This window comes from Papaver somniferum, chromosome 7 (genome assembly GCF_003573695.1).
Source record: "Papaver somniferum cultivar HN1 chromosome 7, ASM357369v1, whole genome shotgun sequence".
Lineage (NCBI taxonomy): Eukaryota > Viridiplantae > Streptophyta > Magnoliopsida > Ranunculales > Papaveraceae > Papaver > Papaver somniferum.
Window position 1 is genome coordinate 224,675,153 of NC_039364.1, and position 12,715 is coordinate 224,687,867.

Below are 12,715 nucleotides of genomic sequence, written 5' to 3' on the forward strand. Positions count from 1 at the left end.
GAATATTGCAGATTCTGTTGGGGCTTTTCTCATGATGGATATGGCTCACATAAGTGGTCTCGTTACTGCATCTGTACTTGCCGACCCATTTGAATACTGTGATGTTGTAACAACCACCACTCACAAGGTACACCTAGTCACATTCATGAAGTCTGCAAGACTGCAAATACTGACACCAACAAAAGCAACATTTGTTTTTATTGGTTTAGGTTCAAGGGTCATGTTGTTTACTATGTCTTCTGTTTCAATTTGCAGTCATTACGAGGTCCCAGAGGTGGCATGATTTTCTTCAAGAAAGATCCTGTTCTTTGGGTTGATATGGAATCTGCGATTAACAATGCTGTTTTCCCAGGGTTACAGGTAACTAAAACTGTAGCAGTTATTTGTGATTTATCATTGGTTCAACATTATAACATTTTTTAGGTTTGTTACAGTTGTTTTTCGTGTATGAATTGACAGTACATATATGGCGTACTGATACAAAACTCTTCTAATTTTGTTTTATTTGAAGTTTTTCCAATTTTTTTGGTTCGATCCATGAGTATGTATGTATAATACTGATAGGAAGTGCTATTTGCTGTGTTTTTGCTCCTTTTTTAGTCTTACCCTTCAGTACTTATGTGAAATACTGTAATATGTCTTTCGATTCTCTTATTTTTCATAGATCTGTCACCTGTTGTTGTCATACCGTTGATTTGTAGTTCATGATCTTCAGTACATATATCGCATACTGATAGGAAGTGCTCCTTGTTATGTTTGATTCAGTACGTATATGAAATACTGAAATAGATGCTCTTTGTTACATTTGATTCAGTACTGGAATTGGATATGGAGATGATCTGGAGCTGCAATTCAGAACTTATTGCAATAAATGACAGATTTTGAATGATAGGAACAGGAGTTGTTGTTGGTTCAGATTTGCAAGCTTGTGAAATTGGTGGTGGCCTTGATGAAGTTACAAATTGGTTGTGACGTGTGTTTGAAAGAAGGTGTGCTGCAAATGGATTTGGAGGAACATAAAAGGTTGGGTTGCCAATGTATGTGATGTAATACGTTTTCTAATTTATTTATCATTGATTCTTACAGATTTGTACTCTACCTGGAAGCAGTGCAGCAAATATGTACTCGAATTTGTAAGCATTCAGATATATAATCGGATTTGTAAGTAGTACGACAGATATGTACTCAGACAGATATGTACTCAAATTTGTAAGCAGTGTAGCAAATATGTACTCGAATTTTTAAGCAGTGTACCAGATATGTACTCAAATTTGTAAGCAGTGTAGACACACACGTTTGGTAGTAATGGGCATTATGGACATTTCCATGTTTTAATTAATTTTGGACCTCCGGATAAAAAAAAATTCCGGTTGGACCCTACTATAAATAACTATATGGGCCTAGGACCAAACAAGAAATTTTCCATATAGAATCGAACATAAGAGAAAAGGGGAGGGAGGGCGGCTGCACAGCCGTTTTACAGAGAGCCGCAAAGAAAATAAGAACAGAAAAAGACGTGCGGCTACGGATTGGAGATCGAAGAAAGAAGGGTTTCATTTTCTATTCCATTTGATTAGCTAGGGATTATTCATATTGATTTATGGCTTTTGAGAAAATCATGTTTGGCTAAATTTTGTGATTAGGGTTCTTCAGTGGAAACCATTTCTACCAGTAGACCATGATTAAATTGATAATATTTGGTTTTCGGAAATTATGAATTGATTCAAATAATTGTATCTTTACGCACTATTGATTTTCTATAGAATAATTGTTGTTGCTTCACTGGCTTTGTAATACAATAGCCTAAGTGCATTAATTTATATGGTTTTGCAATTTTATTTGTTATAGTATTTGATAATCCATGCTTAGGTTAAATCATTTGATGGGTTATACTTAGACGACGCAAATAATAATCGTAAATGCATAAATATGTAGTCTCAATGATTTGCTTGCCATTATAATTTGATAAGCCTTGCTTTGGAGACTTTGATGGATTATGCTTAGGAGATGCAAGTTATATTAGAGAAAATATACCGATAATAGGTGTTGCAATAGAACAAAGATATAAACGCGTATTTAGAATTATGAATCATTTTCGTCATCGAATAGAAATAGTGGTGGATACCGTAAAACCCTGGTTACCAACTCTCTCATTGCATTTAATTAATTCTTTTTGTTTGTATTCTTTTATTTCTTTAATTCTGAAAATCTCAAAAACATTATTGTTGGTTAGTCGATTTGAGAATATTGATTATTTGTGTTTCCACCGCTCCCTGTGGGTTCGATCCATACTTGCCTCTGTCTACTAGCTAGACACCGTGCGATTGCGGTTATCACATATAGGGTTTTCTCCGAAATCCCATCGGACGACCCTTTGATGATGGTTTTGTGTTTTGTTTTTTAGTTGGTAGTACGACAAAGCTCCCAGCCATAACCCGTATCTACATTGGGTCCGGATACCTCCCAATACTATGTGACTGATTTGGTACGTTTACCTTAACCAAATTGATATATTTATACATTCAAATAATTTTATTAGTGATCTCATGGTTGTCTAATTTAATTGTTTGCTCAATGTAGACATGGGAAACCAAGAATGACATCAAGGAATGGCTTATTCCTAAGGAAAAAGAGAAGATGTGTGTGGTTTTTCAAAGTAGACACGTCGATTGTAACAATATGGAAATGGTATGCGAGAGAGCGGGAAAGAAGGGAGAAAGTCATAAAGGCAAGAATTACAAGTATGAGAAGAAGACGACTAGGGTCTATAGAACAAATTCGAAGAAGTGTGAATGCTCGTTCAGGATTGTTTTCAAAAGACGTCATGAAGACGATCTATTCCGATTGTATAGTATTCCGAACGGTCGTCACAACCATGATCCACCCACAAGTTTATATGGACACACTGCATATGCCCGGTTGAAACCACATCAGATGGATAAAGTTAGGCAGATGAAAGGATTTAGACCACTAAAGATCCTAAATGCAATAAGGGCGGAAGATAAGGATAACTTGTCCACCATTTCCACAATCAACGCCACCAAAGCAACGATTAAGAGAACCGAATGGAATGGTAGGTTGATTATGCAACAATCAGAGTGGTTAGCGGAAACACTTAACTATGCCATGCAAACTAAGGTGGGTCCGGATGAGAAAGTGACTCATATTTTTCTTGCACATCCAAGGATGGTGGATTTGGCTCAGTGTTTTTACCAGGTTATCTTCATAGATTGCACCTATAAGACAAACAAGTATAACATGCCGATGTTGAACGTGGTAAGCCATACTTCGAATAAAAATTCATTCACCGTTGCATGGTGCTTTATGGAAAAAGAAGAAATAGAGGACTATGTTTGGGAGTTGGAACAAGTGAGGTGGATTTACCGTGGAGAAGAGACGCCGCAGGATATATTTACGGATAGAGATTTTGCAATTATGAGTGTCATTCGTCAAGTCTTTCCACTTGCTCAACAATTTCTTTGTACGTGGCACATCCAAACCAATCTTTATTATAATTGCAAGAATCAAATCCAAAAGATCCATACTAAGAAGGGTAATCAACGTTTTAAGGAGGAAGATGAGCGTTTAAGTAAACTTTCCAAAAAAGAGCTAGCGGAAGAGAAAAAGAAAGAAAAGGAAAAATATGATGAAGAGGGGGATCTATGGAAAGTTTTTTGCGAAGATTTGAACTATTTGTCTCATTCTAAAACAGAGGTTAAGTATTATGCTAACTTGCAGAAGTTTATTGATGCTCGGAGCACGGATCATAAGAAGGTTTTTGAGTATTGCCTGAATACATGGTTGAATCCTTGGAAGGAGAAGTTTTTTTATGCATGGACCAATAAATACAAGCACTTCAAAAATGAGTCTTCAAGTCTTGCAGAGCAGTCTCACGGAAGTTTGAAAAAAAAATTGAATCAAAATAGGGGTGGGGTAGTTACGGTACAAGAAGCTATTCATGAGCATGCAGAGGATGACCTAAGGAAAATAGTGGAGTAGATGGAGAAAAGTAAAGACCGTTTTTTGATGCAACACATAAGAGACAAAGCTTTGTTACGGTTGGTAGCACACCAAATATCATGGTGGGAAATTAACTATATGATGGATGAGCTTATAGATTTTAGACTAAATCGGAGGCAGGAAAGGTGATGAAGACGAACTGTAATTGTACAACCGATATTTGGCTCAGACTCCCTTGTAGACATAAACTTGGTGGGTACAAAGATTACATTCCTCTTGAAGATATCGATCCATTCTGGCAGCAACTTTCATTCGTCCCAAAGCCCACGGGTTTAGCCGATGAAGAATTTGGAGACTTGTAGATTGGCAAGTACATCAACAAAAAATACGAAAAATGAATTGTGCAGGAAGACACATTTTGGTGCTAACTTGTGGCCGGCCGCCCGTAAGAGCTTGGGGTTTGAAGAAGAGCCAATCAAACAAAAACCACCCGGAAGACCAACAACTAAAATGTCATTTAGAGAAACTGTTAATAATAACAAGGGTTGCGATAGATACCTATCACGTCATGAGCATGTCCAGGCGGAATATGAGGAGTACGAAAAGTCTTTCATTCCTAAGAAACGAGGTCGGTCAAAAAAGCAAGAAAATGAGGATATGGATATTGTTCAGCATGCGGTCGATACCCAGCAAAGCCAAAGTAGTGGTATGGTGACGAGAAGAGGAATAAAGGGTAATCCTAAGACACCTAGGGATTCCCAAGGAAGACGACATCGTGTTGCTTACACTTTGTACAAAGAGTATACCGACCAACTTCCTTACGTCATCTTAGATCACCTTATATCCACCAACGACGTTGATGGGGATGGGAATTGTGGTTACCATGTTGCAACAGAACAATTAGGGAATTTCGACGAGGCCGACGAACTTAATCTCACCCAAATCGAATATGCAAGGAGAAAAATGGTAGAAAAACTAGTTGAGGACAAACAACTCTATTTGACCATGCTCATGGAAGGAGATCAAAAAGATAGGGAATTGGAGTTTAGGGAGTTGGTTTCAAACGTGAAATGGAGGAAGGTGTCGAAGAAGGCCGGTTATAAGTTTTGGATGCAAATGCCTTTTGGTGGTCAAATTTTAGCGGACACATTCACTTGTGTGGTAATTGTATTCAGCAAAGGCTTCCCCGGAGTGTCTTGTATGTACGTACCCTCAAGAACTAGGTGCGACGCGACGATAAAGAAAAGAAAATTTTTAATGGCACATGTCAATAATAACCATTACATAGGTATGAAAATTTCCGAAGAATTTCCTTTACCACGAGTGGTCTATGGTGATTGGGGAAACTATACCATGGAGTGGACAAACCAGTACGAGTATGGAATGAATATGTGGAATGCTTTGGAAGGAACACCAAGTACAATTCTTGAACACGTTGACATGTGTCTTGTTAAATCGTTTGCTAATACGTTCCGTGAACGTACGAATGAAATCTATTCAATGTTTTGGAAGAGAGTTAAAGAGTTCTTTTACGGGCGTACCGGGAATCCGAATAACCGCAAATGGAGAGACTTAACATTTCGATTCAACTACATAAAAAGTGCAACGCGAGATTATGTGAAAGTTAGAAATATGGTATACCAACATCATCCACAAGCTCCTCTTAGAGAAAAAGTGAGTAATCCGATAATATTTATACTTATGGCATCGTTAGAAGTTCGCATACTAATATTTAAGAGTTCACTGAATTTCAGCTGGAACGTTTCAATGGGCTATGGAGAATTCGTAATGGGGAAACAAAGTTCATTCACCACAAAGAATATACGACGTTGTACCGACGTGCAAGGAGGTTTATCGATGAACACTTGATGTGTCAGATTCTAGATCACTTATACTAACCCTCCGTTGTTGCTCAAATTCTTCGAAGAACACTTGATGTATCAAATTCTAACTCGTCTGCAATGCAACTTTGATGTAAAGTTATTTCCTTAATGAAATAAATGTCCATTTTCGTGCCAACTTATAAGTTTGTGAAAGGGCTCGGAAAAATAAAATTACTAAAATTGACCGACCCTTGAAAGAAAAATTGTTTCCTTGACGACCCCAAACTTTTTTAATTGTTTCCTTGATGAACCTTGAAACAAAATTGACGACTCTTAACATTTTTTTCCTTGACGAGCCTTAAAAAGTTTTAGACAGAGGAGCTACATAGTTATAGAAAGAAGTCGTTAATTTAACCAATGGGTCATCAGAAGTCGTTAACCGTTCATATAAATGTTAACGACCCTTTAATAAAATCAGACAGAGAGGTGGTTTGGTCTACGGGTGAGTCGTTGGTTTGCAAAATATTTCTTTCCGACTCTAACACTGACTTTATTTCCACAGGTTTTGAGTCGTTCCTCTGCAAAACATTTGCTGACGACTCAAACAACAAGTTGTCATATTTTCCAGATTTTCACATCATTTGAACATTCATATAAGCACAACAACTTCTAAACAACATGCTAAATTGTTAGGAATCCCAATCCACACAAGATACCGATAGTACGAACTACATAAAATAGTTGTATCTAAGAAAGACGTAAGTTAAAGTCGACAATACTAAAAGACATAAGTTCTATATGTTAAACCATACACTTTAAAGTTCTAGACATAAGTTCTTCTCACCCACTACTACCACCTCGACCTCGACCTCCGCCTCGACCTCTCTGACTTCCCCGACTTGATGATGTCCGATTTTTCTTTGAAGGACCCTGTCCAGGACTTCCTTGAGAACCACCTTCTTCTCCACTACCTTGATCATCACCATCTCCCTTTTGAGCACGTTCTTGTGTTAGTTGGCTAGTTGTTCTCCGTCTTTCTCAAGTGACCCCGCATACATCTTTCTAATGTTAATAAGTTTAAACTCTTTCTTTGGGTACTTCTTTCCCATCACAAAGAGGCCATACGTCTTCTTTTCATCCCATCCAAACAACTTCTCCGTCATTTCATAAAAAAATTTCCAATCTAGGTTTTTCTTGAACTTGTCATCCGTGGATTTTCCCTCAACCTGCAATCTTAGAATCTGTTCTGCGTCTTCGGGAATCAATGCCATCTCGCCAAAAGGGAATTGGAATTATCGACTTCGCCATAAAACCTCTCCGTAAAATATGATACTGCATCCTTGTCATATGCAATCACGGAGTTTTGAACGGCAGCATACAAACCTGAGTTTTCAACAATGGCTCTCACTCTTGGACATTCACCTTCTAAGGGCCATTTTTTCATTTTTGCATAAGAAGATTGGTGTCTAAAAAGTGGCATTCTTATGATCCTACGAAAGACAAACGAATAGAATTAAAACATAAGAAATTAAATATCAACAAATCATATGCAAAGCAAAGTTGAGATTGTTACAATTGTGTCATTGATGGTACGGTCCCACGAGCTATCATATCCGAATAAAACTTTGCCGCCATCTTTAGGTTCACCTCTGGCTTTCCCACCGGGTAGACGAGTAATCTGCAAACGCATGGGTGGAATGTGCCGCACGCTTGGTTTATTTGGGACTTTCTCCTTCGGTTTCGGTTGTGGCTGTGGCTGTGGTTGCACAGCATCCTCCTCATCCTCCTGAATCTCCTCCTCATAATCATCATCATCACCGCTACTGCCATCATTTCTTTCCTTACCATTTCCATCATTACCATCATCCTCATCCCCCTCTTCATCAATGCTACCACCACAATTCCCATCCTCATCCTCATCATCATCATTACCTTGATCCCCCTCTTCCTCAGTCTCTGCCACCTCATTACCACCATTCGATCCATCACCACCATTCCCTCCATCACCACCATTACCTTGATTACCATCCTCCTCATAATCATAAGCATCATATTCACCTACTAAAGGAATTTCTTCATGTTCCGCGACTTCTTCTTCTTCTTCATCGCTTGGGGTTGTAGATATAACATCAGATGATGAAGATGACGATGCAGAGGAATCAGCACATGGTTCTCTGGGTTGGCGGATAATTAAGGATACCTCACTCGGTGTTTTTCCTCGTAATAGACCCGCATTTAGGTATTTTTGGTTGCGGGGAGGTCTGGATGGAGGAGTTACCAAGACATTCTTATCCTTTTTATTCTTGTTACTGAAAGGCCAACAACAAAAATATGTAATAGTCGTCAGGAAAAATTCCTAAAATAAACGACTCTTACAAAAACTAACGACTCCATACAAATTATTAACGATTCAAGCAATTTTTCTTAACGATTCTTCCTATTTTCTAGACAGAAGACCAAATATGTATGGTGCAGAGTCGTTTACTTCTAAAATTGGTCGTCCACAAAAATCGTTAACTTGTTCCAATTATGTGGATGACTTTTTCATTATTTGGGACAGAGTGGTGGTTTGGAAAATCACGGAGTCGTTGATTAATAAAAATGGTCGTCAGAAAAAATCACACAGGGTCGTTTTCACCTAAAGAATTTGTTAACGATTTCTTGATGATTTCAACATGCATGTCAAAAATCATTAAGAAAAAACAAATGTCTAACGATTCTAACCTAAATAAAAATTTTACTACAACGAGAATCGTTTTCTCCGCCACCCTAATGGTTGAAGATTTCTCCAAAGTCCAACATGCATATCAAAAATCGTTAACCAAACATGGAAAATCGTTAAGCCAAGATGAAAAATCGTTAGAATTCAAGCTTAGTTATTAACGACTACCATTCTGAGAAATCAATTTCTCCGATTCAAACCCTAATTTTCAGCAGAACATCAAATTAAACTGAAACCCAAGCTATAGCTGGGGGTTTTAAAGGACATACCATCTAATTGGAGCCATTTTTTTGTCCGGAGGTTTTGATTTCTTGCTTGTTCTCGAACACTCCTTCGCGGCTTTAACGGTAGCGAAGAGATTGGGGATTTGACTGGCTAGTCTCTCAGTCCTCTTCGTACGTGCCATGTTTGTAGAAGAAGTTAATCGTCGATTAAAGTTTTCGCATCGACGATTTCGACGATGAATCAGATGAAATATTTTCTCTTAGTGGTCGTTAATGGAGAATGAGGGCTGATAGAGGGGGGGGGGGGGGGGGAGGAGAAGGGGATGATCGATTTTTGTGATGGAATGAAATGGGGGCCTAGCTTAAGTCTTAATAGGGTTTTAGGGTTAATTCTTTGGGAAGGATAAAATAATACTTTCACCATCATTTTAGAAACCCCTTAACTTTTCTGGTGCGGGTATAAATTGGTCAGGCCCCCAATTATTTTTCCAGGCCCCTAATTAACCCTTGTTTCAAAACTATCTTTGCAAGGGAGAATAGGACATTTTGTTTTTATCTCAGCAGTCATGTGAATTAAGTTCTCAGTTTTGGGTTTTTCTTCTCTTTATGACAAGTTTTGGGGTGGATGGTGCCATGGACCCACCCAAACTCTTAAAACATCTTCACTAGCGTTACTTGTTTAGAACGCGAGAGAGAGAAAATCAATTGGTAGATGAGAAATTAAGGGGTAATTTGCATTACCTCCCGTGTAAAGATTGGTAATTTACATTACCTCCCCTATAAAATTTAAATTAGCAAAACCTCCTCTCGTCAATAATTCCGTTTATTCCAAGTTAGCTGACTCAGCACTAACTTATACGTGGTTTTTTTTTTGGAGTAATTTGCGTTATCTCCCCTATAAAGATTGATAATTTTCATTACCTCCCCTGTAAAGATTAGTAATTTGCATTACCTCCCCTACAAAAAACCACGTGTAAGTTCGTGCTGAGTCAGCTAACTTGGAATAGACGGAATTATTGAGGATGAGAGGTTTTGCTAATTTTATTTTTGTAAGGGAGGTAATGCAAATTATCAATCTTTATAGGGGAGGTAACACAAATTTCCCAGAAACTAATAAATGATTAGATAGTGGAAAGTGGCCAAACAGCCTAAACTATTTGGGTTTTCTTCCAATTTTATTTCGTAACACCCAGACCTCTTCTAGTGAACCTATTTTAGTATCACAAAATTGGTTTAAAAGACAAAAATCAACAATTCCTGGGTGAAAAGGGCATCTAGGTTTTGATACTGTTTAAATGGACAAAAATGTAAAAATAGCCAGGATGTAAACAGTTTCATCCTACCCATTTTCAAATACTTTTTCTTATTTTTAATTTACATCAGGATGCATCCAGTTTCATCCTTGCCATTTTTTAAGTTTAAGTCAGGATGATTCCAGTTTCATCCTTGCTATTTTTTTGGTGTACATTTCACCCATAATAATTTTTACTCGTCCATTTGAACCATGTTTTAAAAATATTTGGACAAATAATCCATTTTCCGTTCTAGTATTGTTACTTATCTTTCTCCAAGTTATGATCACTCAATTGTTTCTAGTTAACGTTCTTTGTAATTAATCAATTTTGAATGATTAACGATTTCTTAATCACATATGTTGAGGAAGAGCTATTTTCAATTCCATATGTGATGAGGTAATTATGGAACGCTTCCAAAAATGAAACGTCGGGAAGGAAAACTATGAATTCCTCTTATACCTTTCAAATAGGTCCTACCAATAGCAAATAACAATATTATCTTTACTGCTGTATATAATTGATTTCTCATTTTCTTTCTTTATGGTGTTTGATGTAAATCGTTATAAATTATACTATCTTCGTCCCTAATTAGATGAGCTAGTTAAAATTTATTAGTAAATTTAAAAATGATTTATCTCTCAAACTATACAACGGATTTTCGTAAACTTTGAATCATCGGAAAACATTTTAAAACACCTATCTAATGAATATAAATATGACTATCAAATTTTACATATTTCTTATAATAATACTAATCTATCACTCCACTTATTTATGGTATAGGTCATCTAATTAGGGACGGAGGGAGTATATAATAAGACCAATATTAGTGAAGGTATATATATCTTTTCCACTTAGTAAAGGTATACATATTTTTTCCACAAAGCACCACCTGCCCAAAAATCAGGGCTCCGTCACTGATTGGATAGGGTTAAACTTTCAAACAAAGGAGCGAATTTGAACCTCCCAGTATATATCCATTGTGAGATTTTGAGTCGTCGTATCTCTTTTGTTTAGTCTCCAGCGGTAGATCAAACAAACTCTTCAATCCCTGAAACATTTTTTCGTATAATTCCACGGGAATCTTATCATAAATCACTTGGAAACCACCATAAACTTCACCAGCTTCTCTAACTAGTTTACATAAATTCTTCCAACCTTCACTTCCCTCTACTAAATCTTTGGGGTACTAGTGAAATCAATGCATGGCATTTGAATCTCAAAACCCATATCTACAAGTGTTTATTTTTGTTAAATGTATAACCTTTTTCTTTACTTCCAATGTTATTGCTTTGTATATGCACACAATTAATCATGCATATATATAGAGTTTTAAATAGCTACTGGCTACTTATATATATAATCAAAAATAATATGGTTGAAAGTCTTATATTGATGTGGTTAAACTGTAAGTTGTAATTAGCATGTTTTTCAAGGCATGATATTTTTCTACGTCAATCTTGTGTATGTACATGTTGGCTTGAAAGTCTTTAGTCTTTCCATGTGAAAGAAAATCAACTGCTAACAATAATTTTATATATAAAGCAGGGTAGATATGGTGTGAACTGTGAAGATAAGTAAACTGTTTGGATGTATTATAGGTTGTCACCTGCTATGATGAAAGGATCAGTTTTCTCATATACTATTTTTAGTGTTTGCTATATTTATTTGGCATTTATTTTGATATCCAATCCTTTTGCACACAATGGTGTCATTTCGAAACTTGTTTTGTGTTTGCATGCATTAGTCTTAATACACACTAGTACTAAACATAGGCACTCTTATCGATTAGTTGTTCAATGCTCAAACCTTTCCTTCATTGCCAAGTTTACGGTCTTCCAACTACAACTACCGGAACTATATTTAATATTCTTTAATCATGAGGCACTTAGAGATGATGGTCATAGATATATACACGGGTACATCTTTTACTCCCCGATGTTAGGGTTTCTAGAAAGTATTTACGTTTTAAACCACCTTTCTTTTTGTATAACTGGCAAAGGTGCACGCGCGATTCTTTTGGCTTTCTAATCTACCTTCATTAATAATATCACATTCTTTTTACTAACACTCTTAAAAAAACTCAAACACCTTTTAAAAGCAATATACTAAAACCATGCTGGATATTTCGGGAAAAAAAAACAAAAATTGCTACAGGTGTTCTGATTTATCCGCATGTATGTATGCCTTGTTGACCTTAAACGCCAAGAACATACGACTTTAATATTTTTTTCATATCGGCTTAAATAACATCTCAAGATTTTTGTGTGGGGTCATTTAAATCCTCCTCTCATTTGGAGATGCATGGTTGAGAACATGACACGAGTTCGATTCTCAATCCTTCACAACTGTAGGGCCTTACTTATCTACTCATATCTCTTAAATCTAGGACAAAAAGTTTAAAAGATAATTTTTGCTTAGAAGACGTCCATTTGTTGCTCTTAGAGATAATTGTTTTGCTATTGTCTTCTGAGTATCACAAAGTAGTTCCAATTTCAACATTTTATTGTTAATATGATGACGTCCACTCTGATAATGTTTAAAACCATTTAGAGTCTCCAACTATTTTAAAGCTTTTGAGATTTTCTTGTCAGAGGCTCCAAAAACATTTTTCGAAAAAGAAAGATTTCCCCTCTAGGAAATGAAGGTTTGAAATGATTACCTCAGTAGCATTTAGCAGAGATGTACCAC

The 12,715-nt window shown here is 36.7% G+C and overlaps 1 protein-coding gene across 1 annotated transcript; it reads right to left on the reverse strand.

The window, feature by feature from the left end:
* Positions 1–6,623: 6,623 nt before the first annotated feature.
* Positions 6,624–8,791, reverse strand: LOC113296036 (nuclear polyadenylated RNA-binding protein 3-like). Its single transcript, XM_026544376.1, has 4 exons — positions 8,775–8,791; positions 7,385–8,092; positions 7,097–7,273; positions 6,624–6,816 (listed from the first exon to the last, which is right to left on the reverse strand). Exons 1-4 carry the CDS (start codon positions 8,789–8,791, stop codon positions 6,624–6,626), a joined length of 1,095 nt encoding a protein of 364 aa, XP_026400161.1.
* Between the last annotated feature and the right edge of the window lie 3,924 nt (positions 8,792–12,715).

What these genes read in the sequence shown, in the direction of transcription:
- LOC113296036 (XM_026544376.1), bottom strand. An exon ending in TTATTCGGATATGATAGCTC is followed by an intron (nt 7,274 to 7,384) that starts GTGGGACCGTAC and finishes TGTCTTTCGTAG; the next exon opens with GATCATAAGAATGCCACTTT. An exon ending in GTATCATATTTTACGGAGAG is followed by an intron (nt 6,817 to 7,096) that starts GTTTTATGGCGA and finishes CACTTGAGAAAG; the next exon opens with ACGGAGAACAACTAGCCAAC.